This window comes from Sinocyclocheilus rhinocerous, unplaced genomic scaffold, assembly GCF_001515625.1.
Source record: "Sinocyclocheilus rhinocerous isolate Xijiao unplaced genomic scaffold, SAMN03320098_v1.1 scaffold509, whole genome shotgun sequence".
NCBI lineage: Eukaryota > Metazoa > Chordata > Actinopteri > Cypriniformes > Cyprinidae > Sinocyclocheilus > Sinocyclocheilus rhinocerous.
The window spans coordinates 1301667-1321023 of NW_015652428.1; the positions used below are offsets into that span (position 1 = coordinate 1301667).

Below are 19357 nucleotides of genomic sequence, written 5' to 3' on the forward strand. Positions count from 1 at the left end.
TCCGCTCCTTGAGTTCTCTCCAGCGCTGGAAAGCTGATCCGATATTTACACGGGTCCTACTTCTTGCCTTATTGCCTTAAGCCTTCTTTTGTTCCGCAGAAGTTTTCCTCTTTTGTTTTTTATCCGCCATCTTTCTGTCGCTTGGCTCGCTAATGTCTGTCATGTGCACTGAACGCTTTCTCCTCCACATCATGAGTAGACACGCCCCTTACTGCTGATTGGCTACAAGTTTGTTTTGCTAATCGGCCCGAATCAGTTTTCTAAAGCGTTTTTGAAAAATCTCTTACCCCACCTTTAATTGTAAAGAAGGTTTCCTTTGGGTTTCTCAGAAATTAAGTCATACAGGTTTGGGATGACATAAGGATGAGAAGATATTTTGAAGATGTTTCAACTGTTTTGTCAATGGGGTCCAAAACAACAACACTGGAACAACATGAGAGCAACACTGACTTTAATTGTAAGGACGAAAGGTTTCTTTTAGGTTTCTCAGAAAGTACATCATACAGGTTTCGAACAACGTGTGGGTGAGTAAATAACAGGCACTTTTCACATATCTGGGGCTCTGAGAAGCAGAGGTCATCACAGTTGTGTAAACTTCTATAGTGGTGAACAGAAACTACAACGCAATGTTCAAACAAAAATCCACAATAGTGTTTCTTTGACTTTCAAAAGGAGGAAAAAAATATTGAGAAATGATGTTGGTCCCTCAGCTGTTGAATTAGAAATATTTGCTACAGCAGTGTTAACCAGTTTTCTGTAATTTAATGCCTATCTAATAAAATACAAAGTATGTGAGTTAAATGTTACATATAAAAACTTGATAGATTTACAATGCTAATAACTGTGGAAACACGTCACACATCATAATCTGTGAAAAGGTTTCATGATCAAATACACATTTTCTGAATGAATTTATTCCTTAAAGACATTCCGCCATATTACACAGGCTGCACTTTTATTCCACACGGTCACGTCATTGTTCAAATCAAATTAAAAATGGCATCTACTCCAACTCAGAAGGTCTGTGACAGCGCACACTCACACACAATGCGTGCACCTGTTCGTAACAATGGGAAGGCACCGCAACAACCAGCTGTTCAACAACACTTGAAAACCGTACGAGCACCGACGGAGAGCAAAAGAGCGTGGTACTTGGTACCATAACGGGCGCCAGATCCTTCTTTCATCCAGCATCATTACGACCGATGCGACTAATAAAATGTCTCGGTGACGCATCGGTCCTCGGCTCTCTCGCACCTTGCTGGCAGGCCTTCGGAGCACTCTGGGACTGACAGTCCTTCAATGGATCGAACCTTATCAAGTATTTAATTGTAACAGCACAATCTAATTAGGCGGCTCTTAATAGAGGTAATATTCGGTTATTGGTTATTAGTATAATGCCTGAGATGTGCGGCAGCGCGGGGTCTTTAAGCCGTGATGTATCGCAGCGGAGTTAATAAGACTCCGCACTCACCCTCTCCAATCTCTCGCTCTCTTTCAGGAGAGATGGTAAGCTGATACTACATAAACATTGTTAAAACCACAGCCCCCTGCTGCAGTAATTCACTTAGCTCTGGCCTTGATTTATGGCTCTGTCAATAGAGGGTGACTGGAAACTCTGGACGCTGGGACTGCGATGTAGCCATTGTAATAATGGAATGGACGACTCCCTCTTGCCCTTCTTTTGGTGTCGTTCACCATCTTACCTTTCCCGACGCCGTCTTTTCACGGCCCGGCTCTTTCTGTTGGGGGTAGGACGCAAACTTTTATGAAGGAGATGTGAAGACACGCAGGCGGTGTCTTTACCGTCCCTGGTGGATTGGATTAGCCCGAGGCGCTGCCGCAGAGACCGAACCCCGCTGAGACACACCCTTTACAAAGCTGAGTCAGGATTTGAGTGGACGACGCTCTAGTACTTAGCACAAATGCTAACAAACATACACACACACACACACATTCAGAACCAGCATACACAAAAACTGCTAGTCACGTCACATAGACAAGTAATCTCGTCAGTGCAATTACCAATAAAAGTGCTCATTTTATTTCTTTTTTTAAAAAACTTTGTCAATAATAATGAAGATGAAAAAAGTCATCTGAAATTAAAGCTCCAAAAACTTAATTTTCCAAACAGTGCAACGATTTTAATTAACAATGCTGACCAATGTGAGAATGTGCTAGTATACATTTAATAGAATATGTCATAATTTTAATGAAAATGTGACCATGAGAAAAGATAACATAGCATATTAATGTTTTTGAGGAATATTTATATTAATTTATTAGAATAATTTATTTATATTAATTATTAATTAAATAATTGTAATTAATTAATATATACAACACACATATACATTACATATATAAAATGTATAATAATGAGAATTTATAATATTTATGAAAATGTGATGACAGGAAAAAATAATAAAATAACACTGCATGATGTTAACAATGTGGTAACAACGTTTTTGAAGAATATTTCTATTATTTTAATAGAAATTATAATTTTTAAGAAAATCTATCTATCCATCCATCCATCCATCCTTTTTTATTTATATGAATGTATTATTCATAATTTTTAGAATATAATAATGTATTATTATAAAATAATATTAATAACTGTTAATAATTTAAAATATATAAAAATGTAAAATGTGTATATAAAATATCAAAGCTCTCCTTGCTGTGAAAACCTGAGCTCAATGAATGTGTCTGTATAATGAATGTGTGTGTGCGCATTTATACACACACACACACACACACACACACACATATATATATATATATATACACATACATACATACATAAAAGTTCACACACACATATATATATATATATATATACACATACATACATACATAAAAGTTTGAATATTTGGTTTAGTTTTCATCAAATAAAATGTTATTTTTGTTGACTAGAAGCAGAGTAAAACGCACTAACATTTATGATTATGAAATTAATGATTAATGACAAAATACTGACTAAACTTAAATGATATTTTCATAAAAAGACAAACTCTGTTCAAATTAGCGCACCGCATGCAGCCAGAGCAGAACTTGGAAACCCACTGGCCCAGAGATGGCATTAAACGGCCTTTTCCATGAAATTAACGGATGCTAGCTGCAATCCAAGAGCTGACTTAATGAAACACTTGAGCAGCATATGGTTTCTGCTCCGTTATTCTAAGAAGTGGATCCAATTGGCATCGCTGCATCTATCTGGAGGCAACATGTTGAGACTGGACCGCTTTCGTGACGTTTCTCCTCGCCAAACAAAACGATTTTTCAAATGTCATCAATCATTCGCCCTTGCGAGGACAAACGCTTACCTGTTCTGCCTTTAAATCATCACGAAGTCGGTTCTCTAGAGCCAAACGAATCGTAGATCAGTGTTACAGGTTTGGTAACCAGCTTACGTCAGCTACAGCAAACCTACCCTGTCAATTATGCAAATTGCCCCAGTCAATTAGTGCGGAGAAAAAAAACACTTTTTTTCTTCTTCAATCGCTGACAGAATCTAAGTGTTGTGGAACGATAGCCAATTACTTAAATGGCTTGCTCCCATGTCATGTTCTTATTCATTTAATGGTGGTTATTTGGACGGAAAATTGCAAGTAAACAAAGTTTGACCGTGTCTTGTGTTGTCAAAGCCACTGGACGACATAATTCACTCTCAAGGCCGTCAACTCTTCCGTCTTCAACGTTCCTCGTTCTGCTAAATGCAAGACACCGTCTCCTGCACCTTAATATTCATGTAGCGCACGGGGAAAACCCCACTGACGTGCTGAAAGAGGCTTCATGAACTAAAAAGGGGTGGTGATGAGACTAAAACCAGAACACAAGCGTGAGAGGGAGAACAGAGGCTCCGAGAGCAGCCGTGTCTTAACTATAGACACCAGGAGATCATGGGAGCCCCAGGAGAAGAGTCTGATCCTTAGAAATCACTTCTCTTTGTGCTTTATTAACCAGTGGGCTGTTCTCACAAGTGTGGCGCCACCATGTTCGAGAACATGCGGCATCAAATGGTGTTAATGGTCAAAGAGAACCTGGGGCGCAAGCAGACTGACTAGAATATCATGAGAATAACTGACTTGACTTGAGTCATTCTCCAGGACAAACCTGTTACTTATGCTAGTCAATTCAGGATTCAATACAAACACAAAATTGAAATGTTAAATTATAGTTTGTACTTGCTTCAATTATTTTATTATATATATAGTCTTTTATTCTTTATTATTTGATTAAATATTATTTATAATTATTTACTTTATTTATTTATTATTAATAATACATTTTATAACCTATTATTTTATTTAATAGATTAATTTATTTGTATGCATGTATTTAAATAGTACATAAATATTTATATTTATGTAAATATTCACACATTTAAAAATACTAATTATTTTATTTCAATGGAAATGAATTGTAATACAGTTGACCATGAGGCAATAATACAGTTACACAGTAACATTCATATATTTACATTAGGGCAATAAATAAATAAATACATAAATAAATAAATGTATAAATAAATTAAAATTAAAAAATAAAACCAGTTTGCAACAAAATAAATTATATATATATATATATACACACTTCCTAATGTGTTATGTAAATCTGTGTAGTCTCATTAAAAATAATACTATTTGTTTATTATTTGTTTTATTATTTATTATTATGTATTTTTTTATTACTGATCATTAATAATAAATATTTAGCCTATTTATTAAATTATTAATATTTAAATAAAATAATTAGCATATTAGTATAAATATATAAGTACATGCATATACATAATTATTTTAATGGAAATGAAATTTATTACCACTGACAGTTACATATGGAATGAATGAATGAACTGCAACAAGATAACTGACATGCACAACTTTTCAATACAAATTTGTAGCTTCTTCTTGCTGTATATGCAACCAAATTAAGAACAACAACAACTTGTAGTCACTAAGCTCCAAGAGTCTTTGGTCTGTAATTTAAAAGAGTTTGAAGTACCTGTTTGACCTCTATACTTCTATTACTAAATGGTGTCACTGATGGCAAAAAGGCACAGGCTGACCGCAGAGGTACTAGTGGGTGGCCCTAATAGTTAGTCTGAGGGGGGTCCAGCGGACACATACCTCCCAAAGCAAATATGGAAATGATAATGATGCGCTGAAAAAGAGGCAGACTCCAGCAGCTGGTTGAGCGCGGCGGCTCCTCTGTTGCCATTGTGCCGCCACCCGCGCGTAATAGAAAAGGCTCCAGATTAGTTCCACTTTGCAAATCGTGTTGGTTCACTGATCTTTTTTCCACTTTCCGCAACCTTTTTTCCCCACCGGCCCATTGCTGCCAACTTTCATTGAATGGTGGATTATCAAAATAATAACTAAGGTGATAATAACAGGCTTTTTTTGATGCGATAGGCAACAGGTCTCCACTTCACCCAGTTTGAATAACACCGAAAAGGAGGGAAGAGCAAGTGTTACGAAGTCGCACGGTCAATTGAAAGGGAGGACAGATTTAGGCAGTTTTAAATATTCTTTAATGGTTTTAGAAAAAGACGTTTTCCGGCCGCCCCACCTAACCGCATAAACCGGGTTTGACTAACGTGTTGAAAAAGAGGGAGGCACTTTAAATCAATCATAGATTCATGGATTTAGCTTTTAGGAAGTACTCTTAAAGAGGCGACAATCCTCGCCCCGTATGCATATGAAATCGCTGCCCATTTTGCGCCTAGTGTCCACATGGGCATAAAATATTCACATGACAGCGATACCACTTCCAAGCATGATTTATTACTAATTGCCTCACAAATTAAGTTGTGGTTTCGACTTCAACATATTCAAAGTAATTCATGCTGGAAACAGACTCTTCAGCCCAGTTCTGTGAGCCGTTTGGCTTTATATCCAGCAAATAAAGAATATCAATAATAGAGAAAAAGCAAAAACAGGTACATTTCCACACAAACCCTTACTTTTGCATAAAGGTAATCGAATATTGGACAAAATGTGCTTTGAATATGCAATGGAAAACCACAAACAAGCCAACAGACTGTAAATTCAGGAATCAGTTTATTTTCCTCACTATAACTCAACCATGCGAAGACAACAATATGTAGCCGCTCACTGCGTGTCTTTGGGTTTGATTAAAAACCGTCCTTATCTATGACAAAACCATTCACAGCCAGTGACAATAAGGTCATGATAAACTGATCCAGGCCTCTGTCTGATAAAGCCTCGTTTGCTGGGAAAACCAACCCATGTGTAAGTCAAACTCAGAGATCTGGTCAAGTGTTTACATTAAACGCATGTAAATCAAGCAGCCGGACGAGGTGATACACACTGTGGGTTGCACTAGTAAAGTAACCGCACTCACATCCTTAGCATATTTGTCAACAAAGTCTGACTGTAACAAGCTACATATATAACTCTCCCTCACTTTTACCCACGCTGCCTCAAGCCCAGTTCACACTGACAGCAAAAATCCTGGCAAGAAAAACACTTAAACAAAACAAAACACAACACGCACACACACACACACACACACACAAAACCATAAGATTATTTTAAACTAGCTCTTTTTAGTAAATCAAAAACATAGAGCACAACCAGTGTAGTCCAAATCACGAACAAATAATCATTATAATACAGTTATTTTAAGTGAATCAAAACATGCAAACATCACTTACTGAATTAACATTATTTAACATATTAAATTATAAAAGTTATCATTACTTTCCTTGATGGAATATTATATCAAATAATTTAGGTAATAAACAAACATGCAAATAAATCAAAATAACTTTACACTTTAAGTTACATTGCTTATTGTAACAAGTATAATTATACTGTATATATAAATATATAATAATATATATATAAATACATAATAAGTATGTGAACTTCATATAATTTTTTTAATACCGGTAATTACAAATTAATAAAGTAATTTTCTACAGTTTTAGACAAGATATACAATTTTAAAAAAGTTTACTTAAAACTTCACTGAGCAGTTTTGGTTGTGCTGATTATAAAATTCAAATCAATCAATCAATCAATCAATCAATAAAATAATAACTGAACTACCAATTTTGGGCTTTGTTGCTAATTTTTTTATTGTTTGGGTGGGTGAGTGGATGGGGTTCAAGACAGCAGAGGAGAGACTGTGAGGCCCAGCGGGTGGCACAGGATACACTACATAGGGCCGAACGGTGACTCTCCCAGAGCCACACAAGATCAAATGATTAGTGTATTGATGTCTTGAGGTTAAAATGTCAACAGACATGCACACTAGGCATGACCTTTCTCAAAATAAAAGTAAGCATTATTCATCTTCTGTATAAATCTGTGCATGTAAAAACACTCATGTTGTGCATTATGAGTCCAATCAGACTTTCGAGGGCAAGCTCAAAGGAATATTATGGGTTCAGTACAAACTCACTTGACAGCATAGTGTTGATTACCACTAAAATAATTTCCAGTTGTCCCTAGTTTTCAAAAATCAGTTCTACAGTGAGGCACTTACATTAGAAGTAAATGGAACCAAATTTTAATTGTTAAGATACTCAATGTAATGAGATGTAAACAATGTGTTATCATAATTTTAGTGTGAAAAAAAAATAGTTCTAACCTATTTTACAATGAAATGAAATTGAAAAATTATTTAAAGAGCTTTAGAATTAAAATAATGTAATAGTTTTAACAGAAGAATTAATGTGGGTGCTTTTTTTCTTTAAAGAAAACAAGGGAAGAGTCGAAGTATTTCTTGTGGTAATCAACATTATGCCACAAATGCTGTCAGTTGAGTACAGAACCCCTAAAGAGGCATGGTAATGGGGAAAAAAATCAGTGTTCTCGGAAAACCTTTGCATTCCCCCAAGAAACTCTGCAGTGACTCGCAAAACATTTGTGTTCCGTTCCTCGAGAAAGTTTGCGTCTGTTCGCAGAACTTTGCCATTTCTCTGAAAAACTGTTTTTTCGCAAAACTTTGCTGTTTCCCCAAGAAACTTTGAGTGCACTCGAAAACTTTTGCGTTTCCTAGAGAAACTTTGCTCACTAAATTTTGCTGCTTCCCCGAGAAACTGCATTCGTTCAAAAAATGTTAGTGCTGGAAATAATACAAAGTGGAAGGACTGTATTTCTATATATCAAGGTTTTTGCGAGCGAACACAAAGTTTTTAAGGAAACAATACTTTTGCGAGAGAATGCAAAAATATTGTGAGTGAGCTAGGCTTGCCGCGATAGACGGTGTTGACGGTGATACCGGTGTTAAGCCACAACACCGGTTACGTCACTTGCCCACCGCGGCACCGACCCCCACCGTCGATTTGATTTTTTATAGAAATAAAAATCATTTAGTTCAGTAAAAGAACATGCACTACAATTAAAAACTGAAGCATTAGCTGAGAGACGTTGTAACTCAAATATACCCAAATTAATCATAATTGAATCCAAACCAAATCAGAACTGAATTGGAATTGAATCAGAATCTAATCAGAATAAAATCGAATAAAGAGCTTGTAGACTGAAAAAAAAAAGCCAGTCCATATCAAGGTTGTGTTCCTGTTCATTTGCATAAAGTTGAACTCTACTCAAATTGGTCGCATCATGTCCTGATGCTTTGACACTACAAATCGCTGTCAGTGTGAACGCCCCTTCATACAGAGTCCGTTCAGACTTCAGGTTCCTGCTTGTCTGGTCTAGTGTTACAAGGGACAGTGTGGAGTGTAAAGGAAACAGGGATTTGAAGGATTGTGGGAGAACTGCTGGCTGGGATTAGGGGCTTGGGGAAGAAGAGTGGTGCAGAAGGGTGGGGTGTTGGGACCTCACCTCTGGGTCCTGTAATGACAGGTCGATGATGGTGTGTGAATGCCGTTCGAGGGGAAGTGGTCTGCGAAGGCACAAGGCTGCTGAAACCAGACTTCTCTGACTTCTTTAATGTGGTAGGCGATGGCATCCCTGGCAAGAATGATTGATAAGTGCAATTTAATAACGCAAGGTCATGGAGATACAGGCTGGCGCAAAGGAGAGAGAGAAGGAAAGCTAGGAAAAGAGGGAACGCCCCGCCCCCGCGGTGATACCGGTATTACCGGTGTTGTCACACGTCGATTAACCGGTGGGAAAATTTCCTCACCGTCACAACCCTAGAGTGAGCACAAAGCTTCTTGGGGGAACGCAATACATTTGGGAGTGAATGCAACGTTTCTCACAGGAATGCAATACTTTTGTGAGAATGCAAAAGCACTTAAATATAATTTTTCTTACCATATAATTTTTTTTTCATCACCATGTCCCCTTAGGGGCTGTGTAGTTGAGCGTAGCTTTGTATTATTCCTTTAAAAGTCTAATAGGTTTTCCAATTTCCTAATTTCTAAACAGTTGGTTCAAATTAATGGCAATGAGTGTAAGGTTAGTTGTTAATGGTAAAAATGGCGCCTAAAAATGTGAAAACAAAACCATAAGGCTGTTTTTAAAGTATCTTGTGCACCTTACCCGTGGGCTAGCAGGATGAAATGACGTAGCAATGAGCGTAACAGGATGTGGTAGAGAAAAAGAAAGAGAAAGCTGGACAGACATGGAGGGAAGAGGAGTTAGGGATGCAAAGCACACAGCATTCACATTCACAGTCTGCCAGACGGCTGTGCTTTGGCAGGGGTTAATGCGAGCAACAGTTCAGATGCACAGGCTAACATGAGCTAACTGAGAATGACTGAAGTCTGTTACTGCATGCTCAGCCACGTTAGTTCAACTCCTCCCCCCGGCATTAGCGCTCCCATACTGCCTCGCTTCATTCTACCTCTCGCTCCCAGGTAAAAATAGACAGACGTGAGGGAAACCTATGGCCGATTAGCCGCTTGAGGTTAGAAATGCAAATTGATAAGAATGAACTGCAAATAGAAGGGGCAATTAGGAGGCACCACTGGCCCATCTGTCACCCGGTCAAAGCATTTAGTCCATTCTTCTGCACTGGGACAGGATATAAGCGCTGGTCTTATTTCTCCCCGAGAGCAGTCCACTCACACTCCCACCACCCCCGGAGGAACTAGTTCATCCAGACGCTAGCAAATGACTTAAACCAGTGCAATTCAATCATGTGTGGCTAAAGCTGTATTAATGGTTTTAGCCGGCAGCCCTCACTCTGCCTCGCGCTTTCCACACATCTCATTCTTGTTACATCACAGCACTGGTGTGTGGGACGCCCCCCCACAGTCTCCGATCCTATACGGAGGCCACCGCACTGATTATGAGCCTCTTATCTAGAGAGATGTTGTGTCAAATAAACTGTATTTATGCACTGTATTTGACGGCACACAGAAGTAGACTAAAAGTTTTAAGTACGGCATTCATTCAAGAATTTTGAAATTGCAAAACTGTAACGTTCAAATGATCCACTTGCTAGTGCCCACCAGATTTACACTTTCCCAATGAGAAATATATAAAAATAAATATAATATATAAAAAATAAATACAAATTTGAAGGATGAAAAAATAACAAGATTTGAAGGACAGAAACTCCAAATATTATTATTTAAATGAATTATTTTTAATAATAATAACAATATTATTTAATATATTCTGTTCTGCATTGTTATTATTATTATTATTAAATTAAAAAATTTAAATATTGCAGCATAGAATATCCTAAATAAAACAACATTAAGTTAATATTAATAAAACTTCAATGTTTGAGTGCCTTTTCCATTAATAATACTAACAAAAAATATTAATAATATTACATTTAATAATAACCACCACACACAGCTCAAAGTGTTCCACTATCAACACTATATTGCAGATCCACTATAGTTCCACTATATTGCAGTTAGCTGCTTTATATCTAACTTGCTTTTAGATATGGGGAGGTAAAATGTGCAGGTGCGTGTGTTTTGGTGCATTTTTGTGTGCGTGTGAGTGATTAGAAGTCATCCTTGGTTTCTCCGGCCCTCGCAGACTCCTTCCCCTTTCAGGGGCAAAAAAGAGAGAGAAAACAAGATGGTAAGAAAGACAGCATCTCTTCCCAGCACCAATGACCATTAGAGATTGGCTTTGTAATTTAAAAGGGTCACTTTAGGTCATGGAAAGGTCAACTAAGAGGTCAATGAAACCAGGAAGAGATGGTTGCTACTTCAATACGAATATGGTAAAAGATTTTAAGGAAGAAGCCATCAAGCAAAATTAGCACAAATTACCAATGATTTCCAGTCTTCATTCATCAGACACACACACACACACACCGAGTGCAAAATTCTCCATTCAGCTGTTCTCATTTTCTCCTCACACTCACAAGTTCAGCGCAGAATGCGTCAGAAGATCAATTTCAATGAGTACGCTGACAGCGGTGGAAGACAGAGCGGAGTGGAAACATACGGTGTCATTGGGACAGACTCATCAAATGGACATGGAGCCCAGAGTAACCCAAACACTACTCACCCGAGACCATGACATAGACGAGAGAGAGACGATGACAGAATAAACAGACAGAAAGGGGTGGAAAACGGAAGGGAGCGAAGCATAATAGGATGGGAAGACAAACAAGGGGTTAAGTCACACACATACACACTCCCATTGTCACAAGCCGTTGGAGAGGATCAAAAGAACATTAGCTATTGCAATATTAGCTATCGCTAATGCTATTTCTTAAGTACATCTTCACTTTGGATATCTTACTCACTGACTTATCAATATTTTAGCGTATCTGAAGTGGCTGTGATTCCCTGTCAATCACTTTGTGCGTTCACAGGGCAGTGGAAGCGAATCACTGAAGTTTAGTACCAAATTCAGCTTCATTAGCAGTTAGCCTGTCATACGAAAATGCTACTTTGTTAGCATTAATTTTGCTGGTGTGTTGTTGCCCTCCTGCTTCATCTGTCATTAAATTGTCACTTGCTTTAAACTCAATTATATTATACTCTTCAGTAGGGCGGAGTTTTGGAAAAAGGGCATGTTTAATTAATGTGGTTTGATGAAAGCTCAGGAAGTTTAACGCTAAATTCAGCTTCATTATCAGGTAGCATGTTGCCAGAATGCTATTTTGTTAGCATTTGTTTCACAGCTAAAACAGCTAATAACCACGTTTGGACCAGCTAGACACTATATAGAAAGCTGAGTTCTTCGATTGAGTTCTGGAGGTGGTTCTGAGGAAGGACATTTCGGTGCCTGTAGAGTGGGGAAGTCCAAAGAGAAAACAGAATGAAACCTGTGGGTTGGCAGACAGTTTGCTTTGATTGTGTGTGTGCAAGTGTCTGTGTTTGCTGTGGACGGGGTCTGATGTCTCGGAGTGAGTAATGAACACTTGAAAAGGTTCTGTCAGTTGGAATCAAAGCCTGGCCATAGTCAGCACTTTCCCTTCCGAGGCGTTATTACACGCTGGGTACCAGTCCTGGCCCGATTCTCCTTTTCCCTCCCTTCCTCCTTCCTCACGGCTGACAAATTGACGGAACCCAGATGGGCGAGGAGGCAATTCTGTATTGAGTGCGTCTCTCTGCTGCTCTCCATCGCTCTCGTCCTGTAGCGCTCGCCGTCCCCTCCGGCACATCAATCAGCTCTGGCCCGGCTGCAGTCAGCAGTGAATCTACCCAAACTAGTCTCAACACACACTCACTAAAATTTACAGGTGGATTATTAATTATTCAAAATATAGATATAATTACTGCTGTCTTGATTGTTCTATTATGATGTAAGTAATTAACACACAGAAACTGAAAACACAAAGTTCTGCAGATTATGAAGTACTGAAGTCTGTTAAAGGTGGGGTAAGCGATTTCTGGTAGCCAATGTTGACATTTGAAATCACCAAAACAAACACGCCCCTACCCCAAAAGGGTCTCGCCCCTATTTTGATAGCTCCGCCCCACACATACGTACGCAACCCAGGCAACAATTAGTTCTGTGAAACAAAACAAAACCAATGTTATGCCGTGTCTACACCGGACGCGAGCGGCGCGGTGTGACAAAATACTGTAGAACTCATTATAATCAGTGATGCTGTCTACACCATATAGACATATATACATATCTATGGTCTACACTGGATGTGGCGCGGCACGACACGACAAATCCCCGACAGAAAACGATCGCTTACCCCACCTTTAATTTCAGTGTTCTACCTTACTATATATATATTTTTTTTTATATATATTTCTGAATTACTGTTAAATTGTGTATATAACATATATTATGAAAAATTTATATATATTTCACAAATTTTTATCACACACAGACAAATATTTATTCATAATATTAATATTATGAATTATGTTACATTATAATATAGAAAATAAAACATAATTATATATATTCCATTTAATTATACATATAATTTATTACTACATATATATATTTTTTTAATTAAATTTTTAATTTTAACATTTTAATATTTAACATTTATTTTATTTAAATGTACATATTTTGACTATTTTAATCACACAGTAAACTACCAAAAAAGTATAACTTCTAATTAACTTTTTGATGTTATATATTACAGTTTATTATAGTTTATTATTACATTATTTATTAAAGTGATTTTAGATTTTAAAAAACTAATAAAAATATAAATCTTAGAATTGCTTGTAAATTTTCATTTTCCGAGTAGGTGGCGAGAAGTCATAGGAGTATGACTGTCGGACACTCGGCTACGTGGAGCGAGCAGAATGACAGGTAGACCTGTCACCCCATAGCCCCTACCACCTGACACCCGCTACCTGAGCAATGACAAGCACGCTGCTGCCGCGGACATACTTTAGAAAGGCTGGCTAATTTTAAACACATTGCGAAGGTCTCCGCTATCAAATAAAGATAGGAGAGGCCCACACGTACACGTATATAAACACAAACACACATCCAACACACTCGGGGGGGAGATTCATGGAAAGCGACACAAATCAAACAGATGGCAGACATAACAAGAGTTCGAGATGTCACAGTCGTTTAACAACATGGATGAAAAATGGACGAAAGTCGCTGATTGGACGAGAAATGTGATCCTGTCATGGGTGAGCAAGTGATCGGGAGGTCAAATCGCACTCACTTTCTCTCTCACCCTCTTCATTTACTCACACATTCCCTCTCAAGCAAACATACACTGGAACAGACTCTCACTTGCTTGGTGCCGACGCAACTGAGAAAATAACTTATTAGTGAGACGCAGCTCTAAATCAATAGCACCCCTCCGTATTCTCCATTTGTATTGCCTTTTTTCACCTTTAAATATATTAGGGATGTGTCAGAAATGTAGACTTGTCAACTAATCGTCCAATAACCAAGTAGTCGGTTAGTGAGTTAATCCAGAATTTTTTAACTTTAATATACAGTGCAACTGATTTAAAGTGGATGAATTTAGAGGTTAGTTATTTACTTATATAAAAATAAATATAGAACATAATTAAAATAATATAAAATAAATAAAATAATATATGTATAAAATGCAAAATATTATTTAAAATTTAAATATACATTTATATTTATACAAAAATAAATATATATAAATAAATAACGAATAATATAAAATAAACTTAAAATTATACACACACATATATAAAAAAATAAATAATTATAATTGAATGATTTTACTAAAATATTTGTAAAAATACATAAAATAAATTGAAATTATATCAAATGAATATCAATTTAAATCATTAATCAAATGAAAATATTATATAATATATACAATTATACATGACTCTCGTCCAAATAGAAAACGCATACTTTTGCACATCCCTAATATAATTATCACAATTTTTCCAAACACTGCATCCTCAAAAACACAAAGACACGTCATTTTAACGCAAACATTTCCAGATGCACCGTTGATGGATGTGGATGACGTCATGCACACATACAAATCACAGGGATATCATGGGACAGGGAGTGCATGTTGTTTCGGGGGGGGGGGGGGCAAAAAAAATTCTGCAGGCCTTTTCTGTTCCTTTTAAACTACTCCAGTAAAGTACAGATACTTGAAAAATGTACTTAAGTACAGTAACGAAGTAAAACTACTCCGTTACTGTCCACCACTGATACACACACACACAAAATATTTTTAAAATATTTATGTATATTAAAATTTAAAATCAATTATTTAAAATAAATTATAAGAATTAAATATGTAATATATAAATATAATACATATATATAATAAAATATATAAATAATATAATACAAATATAAATAATTATAAGTAATTTTACTAAAATATTTACAAAATACATCAAATAAATAGAAATTATATCAAATGAATATCAGTTTAAATCATGAATCAAATGTAAAAAATTAATTTGAACATTTTTATATAATATGTACAATTATACAGGACTTCCGTCCAAATAGAAAATACATACTTTTGCACATCCCTAATATAATTATCACATTTTTCCCAAACATTGCGTCCTCAGAAACACAAAGACACATCACTTTAACGCAAACATTTTCAGATGCACCGTTTATGGATGTGGATGATGTCATGCACACATACAAATCATAGGGATTTCATGGGAGAGGGGGTGCATGTCGTTTCAAGGGGGACAAAAACATTCTCCAGGTTTTTTCTGTTCCTTTTTTGGTGGTTGTGGGGGAAAAGCAGGTGGGGGGAAGAACATCGTCTGAACAAAACAACAACAAAAAAATAAGGTACGAAACAACAACAACGACGACGACAAAACTAGACGGCACAATGGACGAGCTCCTTTTTTTGGGTGGGGTGGTGAGGTGAGGTGTGGAAGGGTGACAACATTGATGTAGTTTTACCTTGTCTTGAGATGAACGAACTAGCTAGCGAGCCACGCAGTTTATATCCAGCTTTGAAAGACAAGGAAGGAGGAGAAAGAAACAAGGAGGGACAAAAGAACAAAAAAGGCAGGGTGAATAAGAGGTGTAGAAGCAAATGTGCAGTTCAACCATTCATGTCAGATCTGATGTGTCCAGAACCTGCCGGACAGCCACACACTCAGATTACACACACACACACACACACATATATACAGACAACATCTTCTTAGGGTTTTCTTTTCTGGATGTTCCTCACTTCCGTCACTGTCTGACTGTATTCTTCTATAGGTCTGTAACCGAATCCGCATGTTTGTTTTTATCAACGGACAAAGAATCCGGGGATATTCCCATTATGATGGCAAAAAGGGAGGTGGAACTACAGGACTGAAACTGGGAGAAGGCTGCTGTACTGGGAGAATAAACACTAATTATTTCTTAAAAATAATTTAAATAATTTAAATAAATAAATGTATTTCATTATTAATTATTTATTAAATATATAATGCAAATATTATATAAATTATATATATATATGGACATTTGAAAATTTTTTATATATTTGTAGAATATTACATTACAATATGTAATTATTAATATAAATAATTTAAAATGATATTAGATAATAGTTGAGAATACAGTGAGTTGGATTTGTCTTTACGTTAATGCAAAATAAAAAAAAGCTTGGCGGCTGAGAGGGTCGAAATACCACTAAACTTAATGTGAATATTATATTCATATTATATTTATCAAGTTAAAATTAGTGCTGTCAAACGATTAATCGCGATTAATCGCATCCAAAATACAAGTTTTTGTTTACATAATATATGTGTGTATACTGTGTATATTTATTATGTATATATAAATACAAACACATGCATGTATATATTTACGAAAACTATGTTATGTTTATATATTAAGTATATTTATATATAATATAAAATATAAGAATATTAATGGGAAAGGCTGGTGGGGGAAGAAAATCGTCTGAACAAAACAACAAAAAATAAGGATATGAAACAACAACAACGACGATGACAAAACTAGACGGCACAATGAACGAGCTCCTTTTTTTTGGGTGGGGAGGGAAGGTGAGGTGTGGAAGGGTGACAACATTGATGTAGTTTTACCTTGTCTTGAGATGAACGAACTAGCTAGCGAGCCACGCAGTTTATATCCAGCTTTGAAAGACAAGGAAGGAGGAGAAAGAAACAAGGAGGGACAAAAGAACAAAAAAGGCAGGGTGAATAAGAGGTGTAGAAGCAAATGTGCAATACTTCAGCAGTTCAAGCATTCATGTCAGATCTGATGTGTCCAGAACCTGCCGGACAGCCACACACTCAGATTACACACACACACACACACACATATATACAGACAACATCTTCTTAGGGTTTTCTTTTCTGGATGTTCCTCACTTCCGTCACTGTCTGACTGTATTCTTCTATAGGTCTGTAACCGAATCCGCATGTTTGTTTTTATCAACGGACAAAGAATCCGGGGATATTCCCATTATGATGGCAAAAAGGGAGGTGGAACTACAGGACTGAAACTGGGAGAAGGCTGCTGTACTGGGAGAATAAACACTAATTATTTCTTAAAAATAATTTAAATAATTTAAATAAATAAATGTATTTCATTATTAATTATTTATTAAATATATAATGCAAATATTATATAAATTATATATATATATGGACATTTGAAAATTTTTTATATATTTGTAGAATATTACATTACAATATGTAATTATTAATATAAATAATTTAAAATGATATTAGATAATAGTTGAGAATACAGTGAGTTGGATTTGTCTTTACGTTAATGCAAAATAAAAAAAAGCTTGGCGGCTGAGAGGGTCGAAATACCACTAAACTTAATGTGAATATTATATTCATATTATATTTATCAAGTTAAAATTAGTGCTGTCAAACGATTAATCGCGATTAATCGCATCCAAAATACAAGTTTTTGTTTACATAATATATGTATAAAATATAAGAATATTAATATATAAATGTATAAACATGTAAATATTTTCAAAATATATACTGTGTTTGTATTTATATATACGTAATAAATATACACAGTACACATACATATATAATGTAAACAAAAACTTTTATTTTGGATGCGATTAATCGCGATTAATCATTTGACAGCACTAGTTAAAATCCATTTACAGATCTGGAATTTCACATATTTCCTCAAAATCTATGTGGAAAGTGTTAAATTCTCCTGGGCCTGCTTGTGAGTCCTCAGTTTGAATCAGTGTAATGAACCTATTCTGACTCAATGAATCACGAGAACTGGTAAATACCATCAAAAGAATCATTAAAAGAATCATCAATAAACTGCAATCTTTCAGTGGAATTGGAATCTGAATCATTCAGTTCCTTGAATGATTTTGTTAATAACGATCTGATTCCCTGCTTGAGCTCTGTCCTGATCTGGCTGTAATATGTGACGTGTGTTTCCTCTCTATCTCTGTCCACTATGCGGCGTCAATTTCTAATATCGAGGATGTGCGAGACTTGATTGAAGATGCTTTGGAGCGGGACAGATTTACAGTCCTCTGCTCTGTGGCAGTGCGGCGAGCTTCACAGGACACACGCACACAGTCCAGGATGAATCAGCATTCAAACTCACACACATACGGGACCCTTCGTACATTGTTAGCATCATTAGTAGACACGTGGATATGAAGTTAAATGAGACTGTATCTACAAGCCATCTATGGTTAACTTCTGAGATGGACTGAGGGGGGCAGACGGCGGAAATCTTTCAAAAAGAAAAACAAATGAGGTGCCATTTGAGTTAGAGGGTGCCATCTCCGAAATGTCATACCCAGAGAGACGGATCAGAGATGCTGAAACCCCCCCCCCAAAAAAAACAGAAGAAGAAAAAACAGAAATAATCCCCACACAGCTGTTGCCGTCCCACAACCAGCGCACACCACAGGATGCACAAACACACACACATACAGCAGATCCGATCGCTCGCTCTCCAGTCTCCACCCGCAACCCCACAGTGTGTGAGAGTGTGAATGTGTGTGTGAGCACCGGGGGAGGCTGGCTTTCAGGGTGGACAGTTACCTGGCTCTACTTCATGCCAGCTGCTGGCTTGGCTGCCGCTTTGAATACGTAATGGTTTACTTATTTACTAATCTTTATCAAAGAAAAGTTATTTCAGAGGAGAGGAAAGTTATGTTTCAGTAAAAAATTATGAAAAACTTATTTTTAGAATTATTAAACATTTTAACAAGTTAAATAGTAAAATTTGATTTCATATTGACTATACATTTTGTACAACATAATTATTCAGGTCAAAAAGGTGGACAGCAAAGACATGTGCAAGCTTATTCAGACACACACACACAGACATTCTACAATCTAACACACACATTCAAGAAGTGAGGAGTCATTGGAAGCTGGCGGTCATGTGTGTGTGAGTTATCTGCTGTGAGCTGAGCTCTGACATTTATTTGTTAATGTAAGGCCTACTGGTGTTTTTCACTCATAATCGCTTAATTAGTTTCTAGCATGCAGCCACACACAGGGTCCTTATTCCAGATGTTTGCTTTGGCAGGCCTGGCTGAAGAG

General features: G+C 36.6%; 1 protein-coding gene across 1 annotated transcript in view; it reads right to left on the reverse strand.

Annotated features, from left to right (window-relative positions):
- LOC107715118 (nuclear factor 1 A-type-like) overlaps positions 1-18885 on the reverse strand; it is a 37840-nt gene extending 18955 nt beyond the window's left edge. Inside the window, exons 1-3 of the mRNA XM_016521187.1 lie at positions 18851-18885; positions 16886-16936; positions 8826-8954 (exon numbers count right to left, since the gene is read on the reverse strand). Coding sequence (XP_016376673.1) covers positions 8826-8952 — 127 coding nt within the window. The 5' untranslated portion in view covers positions 8953-8954; positions 16886-16936; positions 18851-18885. The remainder of the gene's footprint in view (positions 1-8825; positions 8955-16885; positions 16937-18850) is intronic.
- Positions 18886-19357: the final 472 nt, after the last annotated feature.